General features: G+C 37.6%; 1 protein-coding gene across 4 annotated transcripts in view; it reads right to left on the bottom strand.

Annotated features, from left to right (window-relative positions):
• Positions 1-1,497: 1,497 nt before the first annotated feature.
• Positions 1,498-24,292, bottom strand: part of CEMIP2 (cell migration inducing hyaluronidase 2) — a 62,048-nt gene continuing 39,253 nt past the window's right edge. For all 4 annotated transcript variants that reach the window (XM_058826294.1, XM_058826293.1, XM_058826292.1 and 1 more), the window contains 17 exons: positions 22,413-22,622; positions 21,798-22,003; positions 21,168-21,237; positions 18,412-18,540; positions 16,731-16,819; positions 14,720-14,851; positions 14,198-14,233; positions 13,341-13,496; positions 10,942-11,119; positions 10,235-10,450; positions 9,442-9,653; positions 8,737-8,922; positions 7,356-7,575; positions 6,680-6,778; positions 5,405-5,553; positions 4,587-4,693; positions 1,498-3,868 (listed from right to left, as the gene is read on the bottom strand). In XM_058826294.1, the coding sequence (XP_058682277.1) occupies positions 3,672-3,868; positions 4,587-4,693; positions 5,405-5,553; positions 6,680-6,778; positions 7,356-7,575; positions 8,737-8,922; positions 9,442-9,653; positions 10,235-10,450; positions 10,942-11,119; positions 13,341-13,496; positions 14,198-14,233; positions 14,720-14,851; positions 16,731-16,819; positions 18,412-18,540; positions 21,168-21,237; positions 21,798-22,003; positions 22,413-22,622 (2,592 nt within the window). In that variant the 3' untranslated portion in view covers positions 1,498-3,671. The remainder of the gene's footprint in view (positions 3,869-4,586; positions 4,694-5,404; positions 5,554-6,679; positions 6,779-7,355; positions 7,576-8,736; positions 8,923-9,441; positions 9,654-10,234; positions 10,451-10,941; positions 11,120-13,340; positions 13,497-14,197; positions 14,234-14,719; positions 14,852-16,730; positions 16,820-18,411; positions 18,541-21,167; positions 21,238-21,797; positions 22,004-22,412; positions 22,623-24,292) is intronic.

The following is a 24,292-nucleotide window of genomic DNA, read 5'->3' as shown; positions in this document are numbered from 1 at the left end:
CCCTCTCCAGCAATCCTGTACTTTCAGATACTGGGAGGTAGTTAAAATTTAGAATTTTAAATAGCACAAGACATAGGGCAAAGGGGAGGCATTAGGAAAGAAAAAATATGTTTGTGAACTCCAGGAAGGGTCAAAACTTCCCACAAGTGCTAGAACAAGTAAGACCAGAAGACACTGAAAAATAATGACTGGGAAATGCTCACATTTTGAAGTAGAAAAGTTACTGCTTTCCATAGATATTCTGAAAATAAGGTGACATCAGGATTACCTTAACCAAATATAACCATGACAAACATTAAGACCTTCACTGACCAGTGCAGCTACAGATCCAGATAGCATCAAACTCAGCTGACTTGAGTTTTCTCAGAGTTGGATACCTATTGTTAGCTCTACATCCTTCCTACATAAGGTGAAAAGGAGTTGAGGGGAAGCAGAGGAAATCATGGGACTTGCCCTGAACAGGAAATTCATGGCCTGGGTCAGAAGTTATCTGGGGCCTCAGCTGTCACTGCTGTCCCACAATACACAAAATTAAGTCAGTATTTTCCTAAGCATGTCCTTGCCATCATCTGGGCTCTTTGGGGTGGGTCTCTTGTCCCTCATTTACTGGATTTCCAGTGGAGCCTTTGACCAGAGAGAGGGTCTTATTCATAGTACACTTAATCTGCTACTGGCTGCAAGGAATTTGTTTCTTCTTTTGTTTATTTTTAAAATTTCTTTACTGCAGGATGACATCATTTGAGCAAATGGAAATCAGTCTATTTGTATACAAATCCTGAGCATGAAGAAGCAACTACAAGATCTTTTGGAATGGGTCTGGGGACTCACCAAGTTTCAGACATAAGAAGTGTCTGGCTCAGCCCTTGCAGGCTGTGGCAGCTGGTGCACCTGGAGAGAGAGGCTTAGGTTCATCAGTGGCTTTAACTGCCCAAAACTACAGCATCACCTGGCTGGTAATCACCCCTGGAGAGTGCCCAGGATATTTGTTGTCCCAAAGCATGGTCAGTTAAAGTTTTCTCCTCCATAGAAAAATGCTCCACAGGTGCTCTGGCAATCAATTCCAGTGCTTGACCACCTATTCAATAAAAACTTTCCTTCTGTTTTTGTGGAACTGCATTTCAATGTGTGCCCACTGCCTCTTTTTCTCTGCCACTGGGCACCACTGAGAATGGCTGGTTTCACCTTCTTTACTCCCCCACCAGGTAGTTAAAGACACAGATAGGATGCCCCTGAGTCAGTAACAACGCTGCTCCTTGCTCCCGAGCTGAAATGACTGTGGACACGGCAGCCCAGACAGGCTTTGAGATATCTGGTTTTCAAGACAGGCCCATAACTTCAGCCACCATCAGTGACTTTCACCTTTCCAGTGTTGCTAGCTTGTCTCTGAATGAAGAGTAGGATGTTCTCCACAAACCTCACAAGTAAACTGGTGTTGCAATAAGAGAGTTTGTATTATTCACACAGCACACATTATAAAATTACTTGATACAACAACAGACTTGATACAACAAAAGACACCCAAAATTTTATTGCCTTGTCAGATGTAAAAATTTATTTATGCTATTTATCAAGTGTTTAAATTTACACAAAAGACAAACACTTTAACTTCAGGTCCGATTGCTCATCAGTAAGCCCTACATCAGAATACCCTTGAAACGTCCAAGGACAATTTTTACAAGACGCTTAGAACAGCAGAATATCATAAATAATGGCCAACTTCACAAGGCTGAGGGTCACTACCTCATCACTATTTCTCTGCTGAGCATAACCCACAGAATAGAGGAAGCCTTAAAGCCATTTTAATCCCCAAACACTATCACTACTGCACTCAGAGCATTTAAATCACACTGCCCTGCATTAATAACACCAGACATCACAGCTAGTCTTCAAGATTTATCACCGCTTCCCCTAACAAAATGACTTTTCTTTTAAACATTACAAGAGAACTGTGCATCAGAACTGCGAAATACACAATCATCCATTTGGCTTGGTTTTACAGTAAAAATAATATCAGTCTTCTATTTGTTAACTTCAACTCTTGTGTCATACTCCTTACCCCCTCCCTTCTCACTTAGGAAACTACACTAGATCAGGCAGTTTAATTGTAGCACTGAGGTAGCATATTTTAATTGAACAGAGTAATACATTTGATATTGTGCCTCCTCTCCTTTAAAGCACAAAAAAAATCCCCACAGTTTTTCAACATCTTTGGAGAAGACAGGCATATAGTCCATTTCCAGCAGTCACTCTATTTTGAATTCAAAGCACAAAGCATCTGTGAATGGTAGATACATTATACCAGCTTGAATGAATGAGAACATATACAAGAAGAAGGAAATATGTAGTTTTATTAGAACTAGGGTTACATTTTAGCCCTATGGCACCTATTGTTCCCCATTATGAAATGCATCTTCTCAGTCCCTGAAATTTGATTTCAAAGACGAGGATCTTGAAAAAAAGCAGCTGTGCCACTACTCTAAATGATTTTCACTCTGTTGTCAGTCACATAACTGCAACAAAACCAGATGAAATCAACAGACCTAATATTAAGTCAACAGGAATTAACATGTGTATACTAAAAGAATCAAAGTTAAGGCAGAAGGTATGATTTAATGAACTGAGAGTACTTTCCATTCACGTAGAAGTTAAAGCTGAGATAGTCTTAAAAATAATTAAAGAAAAACCAACACCAAAAAACAAACAAACAACGACCCAAAACAAACCAACCAACAAAACAAATCCCCCAAAACAACAACAACAAAAAAAAACCCACCACTGCAAGAGTAGAAGCCTAATTTCCTAACAAATTGAGAGTAACAGTATCTCAGCTTTGCCCTTCTGGCTAAAAGCTTTAAAAGACTAAGCTGAAGTCAAGCTGTACTCAAGACTGCAGCCTTAACTTCTAGACTGTTTATTAAAGTAGCTCTTACAGACACACCTGTGTATTTAGAGGGAATAATAAACAGTGATCCTAAAGAACAGGAGTAATTTCCGGCTCAGCATACCATGCTTGTACACATAGCCTTGTAAAACTCTGCTGAATGGTACACAATCCTAACCCAGCCCCAGGCTGGATCTTTGAATTCCTCCCTCCAACTTTCACACAGGAAAGCAAAAAATTTTTACTGCAGTTAAAGTCCCTTCAGTCAGCTGAATAGGACTCATGCATAGGGGAAATTGAGTTTTAATATATTGGGAAGCAGAATGAGAATATAACTGAGCTGACTGATAAATAAACTCCCAAGGAAACAGCTAAACAGCTGAAGGAAAAATGCTTAAGTTGTAATGACCAATTGAAGCTGTTTATGAAGGCATTGATGTTAATCTTTCAAGTAACCCAAAATGCACTCCAACACCTGTTATTAAAAACTTAAGGCTTTTATGAATACCCTCTTACATACAAAAGGAGTATTAAACAGAAGGAACTAGTTTACAGTAAATACAAACATCTGAAAAATCTCTGAAACCTGTTTATACAAATACTAATAAATTCTTTAATATTTTGTACAACTAGAAGGTGCACAGATTGGCATTCAAGCAGTCAATGCTGGCAAACATCTGTCAAACAATAACATGATTTACTTGGATAACAATATAGTTTAAAATGCCATAAATTAAAAAATAAGTTAGTTCACATTTTTTTCCCCCAGATTTTATGTACATCTTAGTATTTAATGAGATCGTGCAGCCTTCTTCAGAAGCTCGAGGTCTTTCCGACGGCTTTTAATTACTCTGGCACAGCCATACTCTTCCAGTTGCAGAGGGATATACTTTTCTATCTGAACGAGCCCATGCCCAGCAGGACTGGTAAACAGCTTAATCCAGGATGGCTTAATGTTTCCTCGGAAGCCCAGAAAGGCCAAGCTTCCTGTGATAGAAAAAGCTCAGCATTACCAAACCAGCCAAGCTCACTGCAGCACAATACAGGACTGGTTAGGTAGGAAAAGGTACATTCCCCCAAAATTCCTTCTCCTACATTTTTCAGGACATTAATCCACTCTCAGTTTTACATGCACCTCACTAGGTGCAAATAATGATTTGCAATTTCCTTTCTCAATACTTAGTATTAAATACCCTGAAATCTTAATCTGAAAACACAGCTAATTGGACAGTTATAAAATGGGCTTTCTCAACCACAACTTGTGGCATCACTCTGAACAGATGAGAAACCTATAAACTCATCATCCCTCAAAATACCAATAGCATCTCATTTCTAGCTTCATGTTATTTTAGAACAGGAAATACTAGGCAGGAACAGGAGATTGCTTAAAGACAGATTTGCTGGGTGAGGCACAAAATACAAGCTTTAGGAAAAAAGCCTGGGACTCCTTTTGCATGATCCACAGGCACAGAGCACTGCTAGTTACTTCGCACAATGGGATAAAGGGGTTTTCTGCCCCATCTGCTGAAGAGCTGCCCACCTCCCCTCTCAACAAGAGCTGACAGACAGCAGCCACACCAGTGCAAACTTGCAACCACCCTGCACCAGCTGCATCCTTCTCACACACCCCATGAGAAACCCACCATGCCAACATAAACACAAAGACCGAGGCGGTGTCAAAGAAATGCGCAACATTTCCACCAACCGTTGCTCTGAAGATAAGGTGGTTTCGCTGTCCCCAGGGACGTTAAGGCTTCAGATAAATTATTAGGAATTGCTACATCACCTCTTGTGCTCAGTAGAATGATAGACCTGCAACAGGAACAGCACAGACACAGCAGCTGTTGTAACACATTTTTTATAATTCTGTTATAAACACATTTTTTAATATTCTGCTATACTCCTTTACAGCTAGCTGCCCTCAGAGTCCAATTCCTTATGAGTACTTATGACATGGAAATAGTCAACCCTTTCTGAAAGCAGTACATAGAATTTCTTGGTTTTAAACTGACTTTAACTTCAAAATCATTAGAAAGTGTTATTTAACAGTTTAGTGTCTTGTATAAAAAAAATGAAGTTTAGATATTGATCCAAAATTAGAAAACTAAAATGTGGATTATTTTCTAACATTAACTCTTTATTTAGTGATATCTTTTCCCTATATGGAGAGAACAGTATATCTTTCACATAGTCCTTGCCACTGTCCTTATAAAACAAAAAGTTGTTCTTGTTTTAAGCAAAGCAGTATTGTTACATGATGTTTTGTTTAAAAAAATTATTTTGGAGGAAAAAGACAACACCAGAAAAATTTTAGGCATTCTAAATCTGCTTAGTTTTCTTAAATAAGGCTACACTGTCCAATAAATTGCTCCTATATTTCTCCTTTGGCCTGAACTGAGACATATGTTTTGCTCACTTTCAGTGCTCATGTATCATTACCTATTCATCATTATTTAAATCCTTGTCAGAGAGCAGAGCTACAGCTTGCAGGACACACTGGAAATGAGTGGTCATTGCACATACCTTTGTGGAATTCCAGATTTTAAATATCCATCAACATGCCTAATGTCTACTCCAGAAAATAATTTGTTTCCCAACACTGTGCCAGTGCAGGCATCTACCACAACAATAAGTATTCCATTACCCTTGAAGGAAAACATGGTTTCATTGACCTGAATGGGAAGAAAAAGAGAGAGAAAAAGAAGTTAATATGAATCAAACAGCAATTCTACTGCACTCAGTGTTAATCAATCTTACTCTAGTTTAGACACAATCATTTCCTTACAAATACTTGCTTCTCCCTAGCATCTCTTCAGTTTTCCCCTGGAAAGGACACTGCTTAATAGAACTTCTGAAATTGCACGGGAGTCTTAAGCCTGTAGCTTCTATAGGAATACTGCACATTCCAGGTGACTTTACTAGCTGCCTCAGTCACGGTTCCTGCTTTGGGAAGCTAAAATTAAGATACTGAACCCCCTGTACTCCTTGAGAGCAATACAGTTAATCGATCTCTGCCGCAGGCTAGTTCCAGCCCAGTTTCCTCCTAGTGCTTACCTGTTTTGGATATGGCACACACATTCCTGAAGAAGCTTGCAGCTGCAAAGGTTAAGCTGCTCAGCTGCCATTTGTCTACCTGGACAAGTGAAAGTTCAGCCAGGCCAACAATGACACTGCAGAATGTAAGGCATGTGCAGACTAAGCTCTGTGGTGGGAATGCATCTGCAAATGGTGTTTCACCATCATGTGCAAGTCTACTTCAGCATCTGAATAGAAAAGTCAAACTAAACTACTTTTTATACAGTATCACGTCACTGAGCTTATTTGGGCCACATCAGAACAAATACAGACATCTACTGATTCTTTAGCAATTGCCATTTAGAGGACTTTAGCAAGGCTTAATGGCATATGTGACCCATCCCACTGTTTTACTAATCTGCTTGCACAAGAACAATTTCAACAAATTGGATTTAACTGACAAATCGTTAGGTTATGTGTTCTGTTTACTTCCAAAACCAGCTAAAAATGTATACCCACACAGATTTAAACATGAAGCTGAACATTTTAAACTCTAACGGGAACATTTTTCTCTTCAGCAGGTAAGATTCAAATATCAAATGAAGCTTTGAAGCCTCACTTTCTGATGTTTAAACAAGCTTTTTGTCTTGGTTTTTTAAACAACAAACCAATCTTTTCATTCAAGTGGAGAAAACTGAGGTCTGCATTATATAGAACCATACAACTGTTATAATACAAACTGTTATAGTGATATTTAAGAAGAAAACCATAAAGAACACTTACATATATAAATGCTTGCTGACTTCTGCTTAACTCTTTTTCATCAGCTGAATTGATTTGCACAAGGAGGTAGTTTTTGTGAGGGTCACTGGTGAATACCATCTGGATATCAAACAAAACAGTAAAGTACACATATTAATGTTTCTTCAACACTTTCATGCCAGTTTACAACACACAGCCCATGCTCCAAAGCAAATTCATCCATTCGTCAGTGGCATTATTTATGGTACTAGTAATCCTAATAAATATAATGATACATAGTGTAACCTATTTATTTCTTAATTTCAGTAATTTTCTCAGCTTGTGTAGCTGAGATAATTTCAAATTCATGCTAATAAATAAAGATCCAAGCAGAAAGAATGTTTGCCATGCACATGTCTGCAGCAAAGCTCTCCACGTAGCACAGACAATACTGTAGTGCAAGACATCAATCCACCTATGTCCCTTTTCTGCAGCACTTAGAACAAGAGTTGCACAAAAGAAGAAAGAAAGCCCTGAAACCTTTGTACTACAGAAAGGACTCCAACCTCTCAAGGAGTCCAAGAAGATTAACCAGCTGGCCACAGCAATCTGGTAAGTGCAGTGTTCTCTGCTGAAAGACTGAAATTTGGACTTGAAATTGAGTAGACAGCATCACCAGTTCTACAGCTCATGAAAGTTTTTGTTTATTTTATTTTACCTGAGTTGTGCCACATTTTGTACATGGTACAGTAGTTTTTTCTGGCATCTGCTTTATGACGGTTGGTACTCGGTAGTACTTTGGGTAAGCTTTTGCCATGCAATTACTTATCCCTTTTGATGAATCTTTGGTCACAATCTTGATCCTTTCACATCCCTGAGATGAGCAATAACTGTGACCATCCCTATTATATTTGGCTTGAAGAAATAAAAACAGTAATCTACACAAAAAGGGGAAAAATAATCTATATTAAGTGGTGAAATATAGATATTTATATTCAGTCTTAACAGCTATATTTCATGATTTTCAGAAGCAGACAAAATACAGTATTCACTTTTGCACCACTATCCAAGGGTTTCAAAATATTTAGAGTTCACTAGAGTTAGAAAATATCTAACAACTTATCTAAAATTCCCCACAATTAAAGGAGACGTCAATATAAATGCAGATGCTTTGCAAAGAAGAACCAGTCCTCAGATCAGTAACTTTCAGGAAACAAAAACCAAATTGCAGAGCATTACTTTTCTCCTTGCTCATAGATCTTTGCAGACATGCAGCAGAAACATTCAGTTTCACCCACCAGCACTGAACAAGATAGCTGTGCTACTTCAAATGCCTGGAAATGTAATTTAGGGTGTAATGGTCAATAATATTCACAGAAGACTGGTAGTTTTTCTATTACATTTTAGACTGTTACCAGGGCAGCTCTTACACAAAGTAACATAAACGTCTGTTCTACATAAATTTGTGTTTTTACTACAGACAGACACAGTAGCAGGTAACAGAAAAAATAAATAAGAGAACAAATTATAAATTTAGAACCAATATTTGTAAGACTCAAAAGTAATGTATATAGGATAAAATTTAATGGAAGTTGACCACATCTAAAACCTCTCAGAAGAATCTTAGAGGCGACTGTGAGAAGTACTTTTGAAAGAGAACCTAATACTTTTAAGTCCTTTTGAGATGGCTGAAAACAAATTAGGATTTTCAAAAAACATAATTTTTAAATGTTGGAAGAGAAAGCTTCTTGGAAATTTCTAGAATTTTCAGTTTAACAAGAAAACAGTTAATTTCTCTGAAGACTAAGAAATTAAACCCCAAAAGGCACTGCTCTGCAGCACACAAGATACTGTATTTTCCCCAGACCTATGGAGTAGGAAATAGCTTTGGCAACTGTGGTGCTCTTGAACAGTATTTCAATGACAACGATGGTAGTTTGGAGATTTAAAGACACAAACATTCTTCCAAAGGGTTTTGGGGTCCTTCTCAACAGCTTCCCTCTTATGCAGGTGTCTCAACCAGTTGCTTTTAGCCCTATCAAACTGGCCATTTCAAGGTTAAACAACATCTTCCAGTAGAGTCAAATGACAAGAGTTACCCAGTACTGTTGTCAAAGTAAAACCTCTTGTTCGATCGATTCTTTTCAAGCTCCATCATTGAAGATACAGGCATGTAGCGCTCCACCTTGCTTGACAGAGCAGATGACCGCCTTTGAAAGGTTTCCAATACTATAAGAAAATCTGTCTTTGGTTGGTAACAAAGACCAACACGAATCCAGTCATTCCTAAAACCAAAATAAAATGTATTAGTCCTTCTAGGAACAGTTTAGGTGTCAATACTTGCAAACAGATCACTCCAAAAAAAGAGAAACAGGAACAAAAAAAGCTCCTAAACCTTCACCAGATGATCAAATCTGCACAGTCTTTCATTAAATATTTTAGTAACTCTGATTCTCTCAGGATATATTTGATTATATACTTCAGAGATATTTAGTAAGTTTACCTGGCAACAAAAAGTATGATAGGCTATTCAACTGCAATTCTGCTTGACTTCACTATTGCTACATTTTCTTCTCCAAAGATTTTTTTCTTAAAGATACTGTACTGGAAAAGTGTTTAAATTCAGGTGCAGGTCTGTTGTTTAATCTCTTACATTTCATACATTACTATTTGTGATTATGAAAAAACATCCCAAACCCAGGCTCTGGTCCTCCAGATGGCTGCAAACTCGTGCACAGTAATTTTGCAGGACATAACTTCAGTATTGCCTTATGGATCAAAGCCACAAAAGAAAGTAAACGTACTTGTTGAAGTTAATCAGATACAGATAGGTGACATTTGGAGCTTTTCCATTCCAGTGTATTGTGTAGCCCTTCTGGAGCATCACCACTGGCTGGTATTGCTGAAAGGCAGCTGCTCTCTGATTAATACCTCGAAGAACCATGGGATTGGCTGGATATTCATCTCGGACAATAGTCATGGAAAGATTCTGTCCATTCCACGTTTGGACATAAACCTATATGATATTTAAGAGGGTGAAAATAGGAAGATTTAGTCTCTTTGTAAAAGAAAATGAAAGAGAAGCACAATGAGTATATTATTAACCAAAATGCTGCAATTTGATGCTCTGAGTTATGTAATACACAAGTCTCTCCTGAATAAAAGTCCTATTAAAATACCTATTATAGATTTTTCCCATTTTACAGACAAAAAAGTGTATGGAAGAGAAAAAAATACAGCTATAACACCTGGCCACACAGAGCAAGAGCCAGAATGGGAATCCACTCAGTGAAAAAAAAGCAGACAGCAGACAGACCTTGCGTGGAAGAAGACACCTTCAAGACAAAGATATTTAGCAGATACAGCTGCAACATCGAACTCTTGGCAAACTCATTTAGTTTTATCTTGCAGCATATGATACTGTACCCTCAGTCTGTTGAGAGGAAGCATGACACATACAAAACTGGCTGAAGTATTTTTAGAAGTCAAAAAATTTTGAAATTGAAAGACAAGTAATTTTGCATATCTTACACTACCTGACTCCACAAGTAGTTCATATTATAGATTTACCCCAAACAGAAAGTCAAAAGTACTAGCCTGTGCATAGTTCCCACTGCAAATCACTCCACTCCATTCTGTGATGTTAATGCATCTGGGGTGTTGAATCAAGTAATTATCCATTCGGCCCACATAGGTATCCCTGTAATTAGTGACTGAACCATCTAGATCATGAAATACTGAGTTCTTGTCACCGTCCAGATCTCCTTCTTCAAACCAGGGACCAGGCTTTCCAAAGAAGGCTTTCAAAGAAACCTGATGACAGCAATAAAAGTTTTTGTTTCTCCTGAGTTGAAACACAGACTAACATTTGCGTATGTGCAGACACCCTGGTATTTTACATAGCTGATTAAAAACTTTACAACAAAGATGGCGTATTCTTGGAAAACAGACATGCTGGGTTTTAGTAACAGGCTCAGGCCAGCTCTTGCTTCAGAACAGTGTTAATATTTGCTGCAGAAAATTCGTTACTAAGGATATACCAAATGTTACAACATTTTTTAAAAAATTCTTTTCAGCTTTACCATAAGCCATTAATCATTTAGTGTAACATATTCTACATCTTTGTTGGTATTGGTTTTTTTGCTCAGGAGATGAAGGATATACTCTGTGTGACCTCCAGCCAGGAGACAAACTCTGAAGCAAGTGTGTGTAGAAGGGATGACCTACAGTTCTTGTCTGCATATGTTAAATACAAGAAAAGAAAAACATTTGCAAGACTTAAGGAAAACTTGTCATAAACTTACGTTTGGACCAAACTTCACAAGAGAAATGTTATTTTTTGGAGTCATCTGCCATGGATTTTTCATCAAGAATCCAACTGCACTGGTAAATCTGTCTGGAGTCGGCATGAAGTTTTTAAATGTGCACTTGGTAAGGTGAACAGGTCCATCATAAATCTGAAAGCCTCTAATTGGAAATGTCCTGTTGATGCAACCAAATATTTATACCATCCTGTAACAAAACTCATGATACACTTGAATCTGTGTCAAATACATTTCCTCTCACAGAAATCAATAAAGCAATAATGAGACAATGACTCACAAGATAGATTTTAGTAAAGGAAATACAGTTTCTGCACTTCTCTAGTGAGTCAAAAAATCCCCTACTCCTAAATTTTCCTGTTAGCAGAGCTATCCTTGTCCATTTGCAAATGTGCCCTTTTTTCAATATGAGAAATACAGCAGAAAACTAATACCACCTGCTCTTTTATTGATCATGGCAACTGGAAATGAGGAACACCCAGAGAATGATAGGCTTAACTCGATCCCCAGGAAGATGATGGTGTAGCTAATCCTAGACACCATTTCCAGGTGCCTGAAGGACTGGACAGTCATCAGGAATAATCAGCATGGATTCACCAAGGAGAGGCTGATGAACTTGTGTGATTAAATGACTGGCCTGGCAGAGGAGTGGGAGAGCAGTGGACACGGTCCACCAAAACAGCAGTAAGATTTTTGACACTGTGTCACATAAGATCCTCATGAAGTACGGGCAGAATGAGAGGACACACAGCTGGGCCCAGAAAGTGATGTCACAAAGTCTACTTGGAGACTGATAACTGGTGATGTACCCCAGGGGTCAACACCAAGTCCAGCCTTGTTCATTACCTCCATGAGTGATCTGGATGATTAGGCCAAGAATAGTCTGTGGGCCAGGTTTGCAGACGGCACAACACAGAGGGCAGCAGCTGATGCAGCAGAGCATTGTGCCACCACCCAGGCAGGAGAAATGGCAAATGGGAACTTCATGAAGTTTAACATGGGGAAATGCAAAGTCTTTTAGTACATTGGGAGCAGCAACCCTCTGTGCAAGTGAAAATGACCTATGGATCCTAGTGGAAGCCAAATTAACCATAAGCTAAACAATGTGTCCTTGCCACAAAGAGGCAAAGGGTATCCAGGGCTGCACTGTGAAAAGTGTTACCAGCAAAGTGAGGGAAGTGATACTTCCCATGTTTTCAGCATTGGTGAAGCGACAAGTAGAGTGCTTGTCCCCAGTACAAGGCAGATATGGAGGTACTGGAAAGTGCAGCAAAGGGCCACAAAGATGATTAAGTCCCTGGAACATTTCTCATTGGAAGAAAAACTAGGAGACATGTTCAGCCTGGAGCAGAAAAGCTAAAGGCAGGAATTCTCAATGTGTATCTGAAGTGAGGATGCAAAGAAGATGAAGCCAGGCTATTCCCAGTGATAAGACCAGGAGCAATGCACAAGATGAAAAATAGGAAGTCCCTGCTAAACAACAGGAGAAACATTTTCACTGGCTGAGCACTGGCACAGGTTGCCTAGGAAAGCTGTGGAGAATCCACCCTTGGAGATACAGTAAAGACACCTGAATGTTGTCCTGGAACAGGAGGCCTAGGTGACAGTTCTTGAGCAGGGGAGTTAAGATGACCTCCAGAGGACCCATCCAGACTCAGTTACATGATTCCACCCAAGACTGAATATCTCATATAGCTACCACATTAACTTCTCTTTAAATGTCTAAACAGCAAAAAACTAGGGTGGCCAAGGCCCACAACACCCTTTGTCCTACTTGGCCAAGGATGTGTGGGGGGATAACCTGGTGCCATGTGGGCATGGCCAAGACATTGTCCTACTTGATACCATATTACATCGTGGCTAGGAGCTGGGGGAAGGGACTTTCATTTCCTGAAGGGAGAGCGTTTTTTTTCTGGGGAAGCAGTGGAGAAACACTGGTCCTGACCAGAGAGAACACTTTGGGGTGTTGATAGTCTCTTGGCCATCTTGTTCTTTGTCTTGGGGGCCATCCAGTGCCAGGTTGAGTGGTGAGCAATTTTTTTGTACGTAAATCACCTTTGTTTTGTATACTTTTGTTATTAATTTTGTTGCAATTACTGTTAATATTCTTAATCTTATTGTTTCTAGTACACTGTTCTTGTCTCAGCTTGAGATCTCTGTCTTTTGTCTCTCTCCTGAGAAGGTGGGGAAAGGGGACTGGCTACATGGGGCTCAATTTCCAGCTGAACTTAAACCAAAACAGTCTTCACAGACAGCATTAAAAAGAAAAAGAGAGCCTCACTTTCAGTGGAGTCTTAATCTCTGATAGCTCAGCCAAGAAGTCTTTATATCTGAGAGAATTATTCTTATATTTCTACTTCCTTCATTCATGACATACTTACCGATTTCTAGGCAGAGTGCGTGTCTTGTTGTCTATTCCTCCAGTTCCCACATATTTATTTTGTCCACCTTGAAACCCATAATTCTTGCTCTCACCTATGAACAGCGACTCTGATACTTCCTGGCTGGCACCTTCATCATTTGGGAAGCTCCCATCACTATCAAAGCACATCAGAGATAAATCTTTAGCCAAGACTCCCAGCAAATGATGATACCAAGGCATAACACTACTTTTACTTCTGTAAAAATCCTCCTCAAGCAAAGCAGTAGACTTCAAGTACAATACACAAAACAATAGGTTTAATCATTAACATGAATAGAGACTAACTCACTGAAATATTCAGCAGAGGCAAACATTAAAATTTCTAGCTCCCTTTGAAGTGCAGCACCTTTTTATTTACAGCCCACTTTTCCAATCCTAGAACCAGTTTGTCGTAATCTAAATAGCAGCAATTTCAGCTCACTACCTAAGTTACTTGATATTTTTCATTAGAAAGAGAATCTACCCCTACTAAATGCTCAACCCCTTTCTTTTCCATTACTCACTCTCATCTATTCAGGAAGAAAATAAAATACTGCCTAAGGAATTATACAGTACCAAGAATACCTGGATAAATATAACCCTTCTGGTAAAGAGGCAGCAAACTGTGGTGTAAACCAAGCACAGGGTAAACTAAAGTGGAAACTTTGGCAGCTGTGCCAGTTTACAGCACCTGTAACATCATCTGCACGACTGGAAATACAACCAGGCCTCAAACAGAAACCACAGCCTTATTATACCTATTACTTTTAATAGATGCATGTAGATTTTCTAAGCTCCTATGTAAGGAAACACAGAAATTATTAACAAAGTACTCACCTAGCAAATGTCAAACCTATTCCATTGTCTGCAAACCTACAAGAAAGTCCAAAACATCAGGGTTTTTTTTTCTGAATTATCCTACAACTGACTAATGTAAGCACACATGAAAAATGCAGTGAAAAAGCTTGAGTTTTTCTATTAATGGAACTTAAAACCACCATACAGTTAACTTTTCTAAAGCATTGTTGTTAAAAAGTAGAATAATTTTCCACACATTTTAAGCAGGACTAGAGAGCTTCAAGGAGACAACAGAAATCCTAGTCTAAATTTACTGTCTCCACCAACTCGTAGACTTTTTACTATAGTTGTTTTTTTTGCTGTGTAAGACAGGTTCTCATCTAATCACACATAAACTCGAATATTTGAAGTTTTGAGACAGTATGAAAGCTAATCATACTGAGAAATTCCTAAAATTAATCATCAATCCTCTCCTATGATCCTGTTGTAAGGCACTTTCATAAACAAAGCTTCAGGGTAAACTTCTTAACAGCATGCAGCTGTTTGCTTCCAAATACCTACCCAGAGTTCTGAATGAGGATATCCCCTCCCCTGACCCAGGCTCCATGATCATTGTTTTTGAAAGAGATTAATCTGTCAATCAGGGCAGCAACTCGGGGCTTTTCAGGGTCTGCATCTTGATGAGGTCGAAACCTGGGAGAGACAAACACTCAGGACAAGAAAACTTTTTATTTTACATGTGCCGTGTAGGCTGCATCGAGTAAACTTGAAAGATAAACATTCATCTGATGGGCAAATTCCACTCTGCTTCATGTTTGGAGTGAAAGAAGCTAAAAGCAGTTACATCTCTGGCCCTCAAGCACTAGAAAAGTGTCTCTGGGGTTTAGTGAAGCAGGAACATGAAATGTCTCTTTTCCAGTAACTCTCACAGATTCTTGCTCACTCTCTCTAAGCTTCTTTAGCTACCTTTAGCCACCCTTTGTCACCTTTTTCTTTCTGCCCTCCCTATTTGTAGCAAAGCATTAATGTGAAAGTTTGATGAAGGGAATTATAAGCTCCTTGGAAGGATACACAGGGCTGACACAAGTTATGCAAGAACAGTCTGAACATTTGTCCAACTAGTCCTTCAAATGTTTCAAACTCTTCTGACATACAGCAGTGCTGCTTCTTTGCGCAGGCCTGAGATTTTTTTATTGCATTGCTACTAAGATGGTCCTCTACAGTACATTATGGCTAGAGTCTAGTTTAAGTAGTAGAAATAAACAGTCTGATTAAGAACTGGTGACATTTTCACTTGATTACCCCCCACGACCCCAAACAAAAGGCAATACATCTAAAAAAAATTGCAAACAGGCATTTTGAGTGGGTAAAGATACCTGTCTGCTATCCCAATCACCTAATACTCTTTTGTTCAGATTTGCATCTGCCCCCTCCCTATCCAAGGGAAAAAGGGGAAGATAGGTAAATGTTAGGTTTTGATAGTCCCAGTCTTCTCAATTAACATTTGAATCCCTCCAGTCTGGCTCCATGTGCAATGACTGGGGACCTCACATAGTTATGCAGTGCCTCATTCCTTTTATTTCTGCTGTGAAACATGCAGTTTCATGCACTTAGTTTCTTGCATCCTCAACACACTACAGGCTCTCATAGGGATTCTTTCCCTCCTCAAGATCCTCTTGATTACCTATTATGACTGAGGTAAACCACAAAAGTTATATGGGCTTTCTGTCAAAATATGGAACCAGTAGGCTCATTTCCAAATTACGAAGTATTGAGTATCATCAAAATTTGGAACTTTCCTCCTTGCATCTGTAGCAGTCACTTAAATGTCCTTGTCTAAAACACAGGTCAGTTGACAATAAAGATAATCTATATACCATATTTTCAGTGCTTATAAGTAGAAGCACTGTTGACATAATAAAATGTTGACAGATACAGTTATACAATATTTATTTAACCACTATCCTAGGCTATTTTATTTGAAGTTCAGGAGAAGACTAACCAGCCACAGTATAGCTTGGAACTTTCCTAGACTCTCCATTACTTTCTCTCACTTTGTAAACTGAAGAAAATGTGGTTGATTGTACCACCTCTGTAAAGAGCCTTCAGTAGAATTGTACCACCGAGCTACGACTCCCAAGTCTAGAAGGAACAGCAGAAACATTCAGCAGTGGGAAAGGTGAGTGGATGCACCACGGAAACATTTTTTTATCAATTAGTTAAAACTCAGTTATAAATCAAAAGTTCAGATTTTAAAGGAATATTTTTCCATTAGCAGCAATTCCAGAGAACATTTTAAGCATGACAGTAAAGCATGTTTAAAACAATGTCTTCTAAGATGGAAACTATCCTGACCAAAAGCTTAGAAGAAATCAAAATCCTTTAAGAGACACCATCTCTGTTGTTCCCAAAACAGATGAATAAATCAGGGAAAAGAATGTATATGAGCTTACTGTTTGGTTATAATTTATAAATTATTTTATTGTTCTTAAAGGATTTTTCCCCATGTGACTGTAACAGCAGTATCAAAACTTTGCTGTTTTTCACACACTTGAAAGAAAATATCCTTTACCTTGCATTGTTGTCCAAACAAAGATATTCTCTGGGATCATCAGCACTAGCATTAGTTGTTTTAACACCCTTATCAATGAACAAACCAGCCTGAAATAAGCAAAGAAAGAAATTTCATACTATGCAAAATGAAAGATAGATTAGAAATGAAATTTTTAAATTTCAAGCATTGCATTCCATACAAATATTAGAAACTCTTAGATCTTTCCATTTGGCTTCAACTGGCATATTGTCTAAAGGAAAACTAGCTAATTAATATAAAAAACCAGTCTGTGCTAAAAGAAAAGGAATTATCTGTGATTTATAAAAAAAAAAAAGTAATGTATTTGAGGTTTTCCATTTATTACCACATGCTGTTCTGGAAAATCTGGAAGCCAATCTTGTGGTGAGTTCAAATTATTGTCATAAATGGAAAAGAAAAACCCAAAACACACTGTGAAAAATACTTTGTATTTCACTTTAATTTAAACTACCTTTACTACTGAAGTTTATTTTGGTCCAAGCAGTAATAAGCTTGAAACTTAATAATCCAGTATGAAATAAATTACTTGAGAAAATAAAAGCATGAGGAAGCATTTGTGCTCTTTTACCTGAATTACATAGAAATACCTGTGACTACTTTCGCCTCTGATCCAAGTTATGATTAGAACTGAGTCTTACACACAAGCAGATTCTCTGACCTGCTAGTGGAGTTCTCTTTCAACATGGAATTTTAGCACACAAATTGTTACCCTTATTTAAAGATGATAGTAACTATACAGGTGGAAGTATTTTCTTCACAATGCACTTTTGTATTCAGTATGTTCCAATTCCAATCTGAACAAAATGCCCTACAATCCCAAACACAGTGATAACCAAACTTCCATCAAACATCTCTTAGTATCCAGACAACTGCCAGGCAAAATCAGTTTCACTCAGAAAAAAAAAAAAAAATCCATAAAGATTCTATGAGGTTTCAATGATTAAACTATGAGAATCTTCCACAGCAACCAAACACAAATAAGTGTTTATTTAGAGTTAGGTAGCTTTGTAAATGTCATTATATTTATGAATACACACAGCAACTAGATTCCAAATTAAATACTGTAAGGACTCCAGCTGAAGTGAAGCTTTAGATGAGATGTAGAAAAGGTTTGAAAGTCATACTAACACAACACCCCTCAATGACTGTAGGCTGAGAAGTCTGTAAGAAAACTGTTGCAAATAAGTGAGCTCCTGAAGACAACATTAAAGCTTAATATCTAGCCAGAGGCTGTCACCATGTGCAAACACCTGAGACTTGGAAAAGTAAGTTGTAGCTATTGCAGCAAGCTATGAGATGAATCACTACTATAATAAACTTTGATTCTTCAAGGGTCAGCTTTCTTTGGAGTAGGAAACAAAACCGTAAAAAGTAGCATCTGAAATACTACTTCTGAAAAAAGTAGTTTATTAGAAGTATTAACTGATTTTAGTAGTTTGCATCTTATGAGGATCTGAAACAGTGAATACTCAAAAATGTAGCTAGAAAACACACCCATGCTGATTATACATTATTATTATATACATTATGATTATACAGTACAGTTCAAACACAGCACAAAAATCTATCTCCTACCCAGCTTATAATGAGAACAGACAAGTTTTAATATAAAATACTGAGAAATAAAAACTTCAGACTTTTTAATAGAATACAATATTACCTTAAAATTAGAATGAACCCTGTTATTATAGAAGATTCCTAGGGGTGTAAGCTCTGATTTGGTTTCAATGCCTAAACTATGAGAATCTCCTGTAGCAACTCTGTGGAACAAATACCAAATTCCAGCATCCTGCAAATAATAACAGAAAAATATTACTTATAAGTGATTCTGATACTATTATTGGTGCTGATATAAATTTTAAAATAAAGTCTCCAAACAACAATTTAATCATTGAAAGAGCGGGATTTTGCAAATAGGGCTAAATTCTAGTGGACAGTATCAACTAAAAAGTGTTTTGCTTCTCAGTAAAGCCATTCAACACCACATATTTAAGATGTTATAATATTTCAAAGTAGAAAAGTGTCCAAGTTAATGTAACTTCTGCATTTCAGTTATGTTATCCAACACACTAGATTTTCTTTTATTAGTAGGTAATACTATTCACAGTAAGATCGCAAAAATCATTCCTCCTATCCTTACTGTTCCAGTCTGTTAAGGCTGGTTCATAAAAATTTAAATGGCACAACCAAAAAAACCCTCAAGAGCTTTCAGAAGACAGGAAAATAAAACACATCAAGAAATCTGCCTACTTCGGGGCACTGTGCCAATGACATGCAGTAATAATTTTAGTATCTGTTCATTTTCTATACTTCTTTAATATCTCTGCTCATAACCTGGATTTATCTGCTAAATAAGACCCACAAAATTTCGCTTTTAGCTCCATTTGCATTCACAAGAGGTGGCATCATGACATCTGTATTGCAAACACCTACAGACATCAAAACTTTTGCCTGACCATAAGTTGTGTGCCCTTAAAAAATAATAAAAAAGGCACATTAAAGGATTAAAAGGTAGCTAAAGAAACACTGGGTGCTTCATGTCACAAAAAAAGTCATCAACCTTTTCAAGAAACATGGATAAAGCCAATTCAGCCTGGCTTAAAAGATTTTATGAATTTCAAGCCAAGAATATACTAATTTTCCAATGAGTGCTGGAAATTCTACTTTACAGTAATGCTCCCAATCCCAGTGTGTAATGATGATGCACTGACATTTCTGGTGATTAACCATTACAAAGCAAATATGGATGTTCCATTAATAAAAATACCAAAATCTTACCTCACATATAATTAAGTACAGCTCTGTGCTTGGCAGACTCAAATAAATTTTATCCAAAACACCCCCTGGTGCTTGAAAAATAAGACTTAGATAAACTTAAAAGCTTGTTAAACATCTGCAAGCATTCAGAAATATGAATAAGGTTGGGAATTTTTCTCTTCTCTCTCATACACACCAAAAAAGAAAGAAACATCTACTGCCTATACAGCCTTACAATAGGCTTCACTGCATAATTAAGGACCTGGGGGAGGAATGGAATTATTTGGCTGTGAATTGCTCTAATTCATAACAGCAAAAGCTCTATAGGGCAGAGTCTGTATGAACACAGTCGAATTATTATATTCCTGAAACAATAAGCTGTGGTCCCTTTAGTATAAAGTGCTTACATCCATGCAAGGGATCTGTATCAGAGTGGCTAGACTTTGTTACAGACAAATGCTTGCTCCAGCCAGGAACATCCTGCTAACAAAAAGATGTAACATCTGCTGGGATGAGCTAGACAGGCAGAAAAAGACCTTGCAGATCTTAAGCACCAGATCAAAGAAGCAAAGAAGCTGTTTAACTTAGCCTGCACTGCCTAAACTAGATATATTACATTAAGCAGGCAAAATGTAAAGACATTGAGTTGGACAGAAAAGAACTGGTTTAATTTAGGAGGTGAGTCCAGATTCTTCCTAGTGGTAGACAGTCAAGTAGAAAATAAACAGAAATAAACCCACTACAATAAAGGCAACAAGAATTAGATCACACAAAAAACAGAACAAAATTTTCTGATTTTTTTTTTATACTCCAGATATTTCAACTCAGCTAAGTATTTTGAATTGTATTCTATTTATTAATAAGTCACCTGTTAGTAAAGAAATTATTTATTTATGTAAGTGTTATCAGGTATACATAAATATTATCTGTGGCTAAAAATACACAGGCTCATAGTCTTCCAACACTAGAGCCTTTGCAACAACAATCAACAACCTTTCCTGTGTTCCGTTTCCATTTATCCCTTCATAAAAATCCAATTAAAAACTTTACTTATCTCAGCCTCTCATCCAATACAGAACAGACTCCAGCCCTCCCTCCTCCACAGTATGTACAGATCTTTCTATCACAGGCAGCTATGACAAGATATTTGCACAAGGTTCAGAACAAGCAAAAACATATCAACAGTCACTGGATGGAAACAATTGGCTAACCACCGACAGAAAAGAAGTGTTTTAGCTCTTTCTTATGCAATGAACACCCTTTTATAGTAATTTTTCATTCCATTGACTACAGCTCTTGCAGAGCTGTCACTAAACTCATGACAACCTAATAGAAAATACAGTAGACTTAATATGAAATGCATGAATTCCACGAAAATAAAAGGATTTCTTCCTAGACACTACTACATTTCTACACTGTCAGGTCTATTAAATACAAAGAAGAGTTCTCCTCTGCTGCAGCCACAACAAAGATTTTTGGCATCACTTAAATGCACCACTAGACATACCCTGCACTTTCAATGCCAATATGCTGCCAAACATAAAATGATTCACATATAAAAAAGAAAAATATATGTATATCTGGCAGTGTAAATGTTACAGATTTTACAAATGCCAGTGACATAAGCAGTTTGTCATTAATGACACCCATATGCCTTACCTGTGAGCCTGCTGCTGCATTATTTATAAGATGATTGTTGGGATGAGAAATCCAGAATGTTGAAACAGCCCTGAAATATTATTCAGAAACAAGTTACTACAGAAAACCTCTATCTCCAACAGAAATAACTTCCCTTTTTAACATTCACATCAGAAAAGTCTAAACTGATGAAGTAACTACTTCACATTCAAAATACAAATCACAAAACCTCCCACAGTGGAAGTCAAAATGACTTTTTATTTTTTAGTTCAGTACACAGTATTGTATTTAATATTGTGCAGAGATCCCATGCAATGTTAAACTGTTTTAAGAAGCTTTCAAAATAAACAAGTAGTATTCAGAAAAAAATAGTGGTGACAACCTGAGAATATGCATATATTTATGCAGTAGTGAAGATGTTCAACAGACTTTTAAGGTCCCTAGTATTACAAGAAACAACAATATTCCTATAATACAATATTCCATTTTTTTTCTTTAATAGAAGACTACATGTTAATTTTTGTTGCTATTTTTTAAATACCATTACTATGTGAACTACATTCATTAAATTATAGATAAAAATGTTTCCATCTCTATTTTGTCAAGAGACCATTTTTGGTGGGTTTTACTTTTTCATCATGACATACTCACATGCAGTCTGTGGCTGGCACTGGGACATAACTTCCATACACCTTATCCCTAATCCAAATACACATGCTGCTGTTTCTGTCTGTAGGTAGAAGAGTGCCTGGTTTTGTGACTAGCCCAAGGTTGTGGAACAAAGTATTCCTCTGCTCAATGCCATCTTCTATGAAGAAACAGTGACCTAGTGTGTCGTAGCCAATGGTGTCCTTTATCTGTAGAAATACAAGTTCATTATGTCAGTAGTAACAGCATTTACTGAGATTTATTTGACAAATACCATCTAGTTTTACTATCTTGGCACAGCTGCAGAGTGAAGTGTCAGTATCAGCAGATACTCAGAAGATTCAAGCACACAGTTTTATTCATCCCTTACAAACACACTTCTGTGTCTGTGGAATTTAGCTGCCTTACAGCTGTCATACAGTTAGCTCCTCTAAGAATCTGAAAAAACAGAATGGTGAGAACTGCTAAATTACTGCTTGCAGTAATTTATTTATCCACTGAAATAAGAAAAACATTGCTGAGCATTGAATTTGCAGAAGGGATGGGATTATTTTGTCATCTAAATGTTCTTTATAATATTTATTCAAACATAATATGTTTTACTCTCTGTGTACCTACCAGTAAACCATTAGTTGCATGAACAGTCACACATCTGGAAAAACAGTGATGAATGGAAAGACCTTCCAGGTAAGTTTTAAAAGTATATCCTCCTTTTTCATCCACATCTCCACAGAGGTGAAAGTGAACAGGGTAACTTCCAATCTGCTGCTGGCCCATTTGCTTCAATTCCACATAGGAAAGGTGAACAGATGTAAAATTCTTCAAAATCTAAAAAAAAAAATGAAGTCCAGAGTGAATAACCAATTTGCTTTTTAACCAATAGAAATTTTAAGTTAATACATCATCTACCCCAGATGTACAGAAGCTAGATGTACACAGTTGCCACAGGCCAATACAATATAGAACAAATGTTACTGTCTTTCTCTACAAGATGCCTTAAAAAACTGTATCCTTCATACATAAGTTCAAAATATATATCTCCATGCGGCTACAACAGAGGAATTTTCACCAGACATATTACCACTGTTTGGTCTTTACCAGGTGGCACATTAAATATTCTTACATGTACTCTCCAACCCAGCAGAAGTCACCCACATCTGGGTGTGTCTGTAATGAAGCTGCATCAGCACAGTCCACCTGGGAGAGGCTTAGCTGAATAAAAACCACAAAATAATGCAGATCCAAAGGAACTTGTTGAGATACCTTGTCCAGTTGAGAGCTTGGTGCTGGGTCAGCTTCATAAGACAGCTGCTCATTGCACAGAGAATACCTCCAGTCACAGAGATGCTCATGATGTCAATTAGTTCTACCCTTTCATTTTCCCAGTGTACGAGCATTATTCACCTTCTTTAAGCCTGGTCCCATTGCCTCTTATTCTACTGCTGTGCGCCTCCAAGTGCTGGAGGCCACTCTGAACCTCCACCAGTACCTGAAGACAGCAGCAAGATCCCTTCCCTCAGCTCCCTGTCACTTATCATCACACACTGCCACATCACCCTTCCTGGACACACCCCAGTGCATCTACGTTTTCATTGCAATGAGAACCCAAAACTGGACACTGCGCTTCAGAGAAATGTCTTTACTAAAGAATATATGAAATTATCCTCACAATCATGCAACTTCACAGTAAAGTTACTGTGTACAAAGTAAAGTCATAATTGGGTTGTACTAGAAATACAGGAAAGAGAAAGTATTTTCTTCCACCTAATCTGCTATAAAAGCATAAACAAGTGCAACAGCTGAACTGCAAGGAACCAACCTGAGTTAAAAATCAAACAAAAAAAAAAAACAGAAACCAAACTGAAACAAAGCCTACTTTTTTTTTTTTTTGTAATTTCATTTCATTAATTTACCTGTACTGAGTATTTATCAAAAATACCAATTTTCATGGGGAAATAAACTTTTTTTTTTTCCTCCTCTTCTAATTGAATTCTTAGGGTTTGCATACCTCACATATAGAGGGATGGTAAAAACCTGATCTTTTAGGCATCCCAAATCTCTAGCTCTTACTACTGAAAAGCACCACAACTGCAAGCCAATGTCTCTCCTCACTGGCACTAAGCCCCCTTTAAGGCTACTGAACTAGTGACCAGTAGGAAATACAGGATGCTCAAAAGCATTTCTTGACATCTAGGATCCCTCTGCTTGAGCATGTAAGATTAGCATAAACCAAAGATACTTTCAGTGCTGAAATCTAGATTTGGCAGCAGAAACCACTACTCAGTCTCCTGGGAACAATTTCACTTTGATGAGTCAAATTATTTTTTTCTCTTCTACCTTCCAGACAACTGAAGGTCTGCCTATGTACACTTTTGTGGCAATCAAGGTCACACTTAGCAAGATTCACAGCTTGTCATTATCCTCTTTCATTACATTATCTTGATTGCACCTACCTTCTTCCACAAAACAAAAGCTGCCAACATAGTAGGAAAGGGCTT

Source organism: Poecile atricapillus, chromosome Z, assembly GCF_030490865.1.
Source record: "Poecile atricapillus isolate bPoeAtr1 chromosome Z, bPoeAtr1.hap1, whole genome shotgun sequence".
Classification (NCBI taxonomy): Eukaryota; Metazoa; Chordata; class Aves; order Passeriformes; family Paridae; genus Poecile; species Poecile atricapillus.
This window is presented reverse-complemented; position numbering and strand designations above follow the sequence as displayed.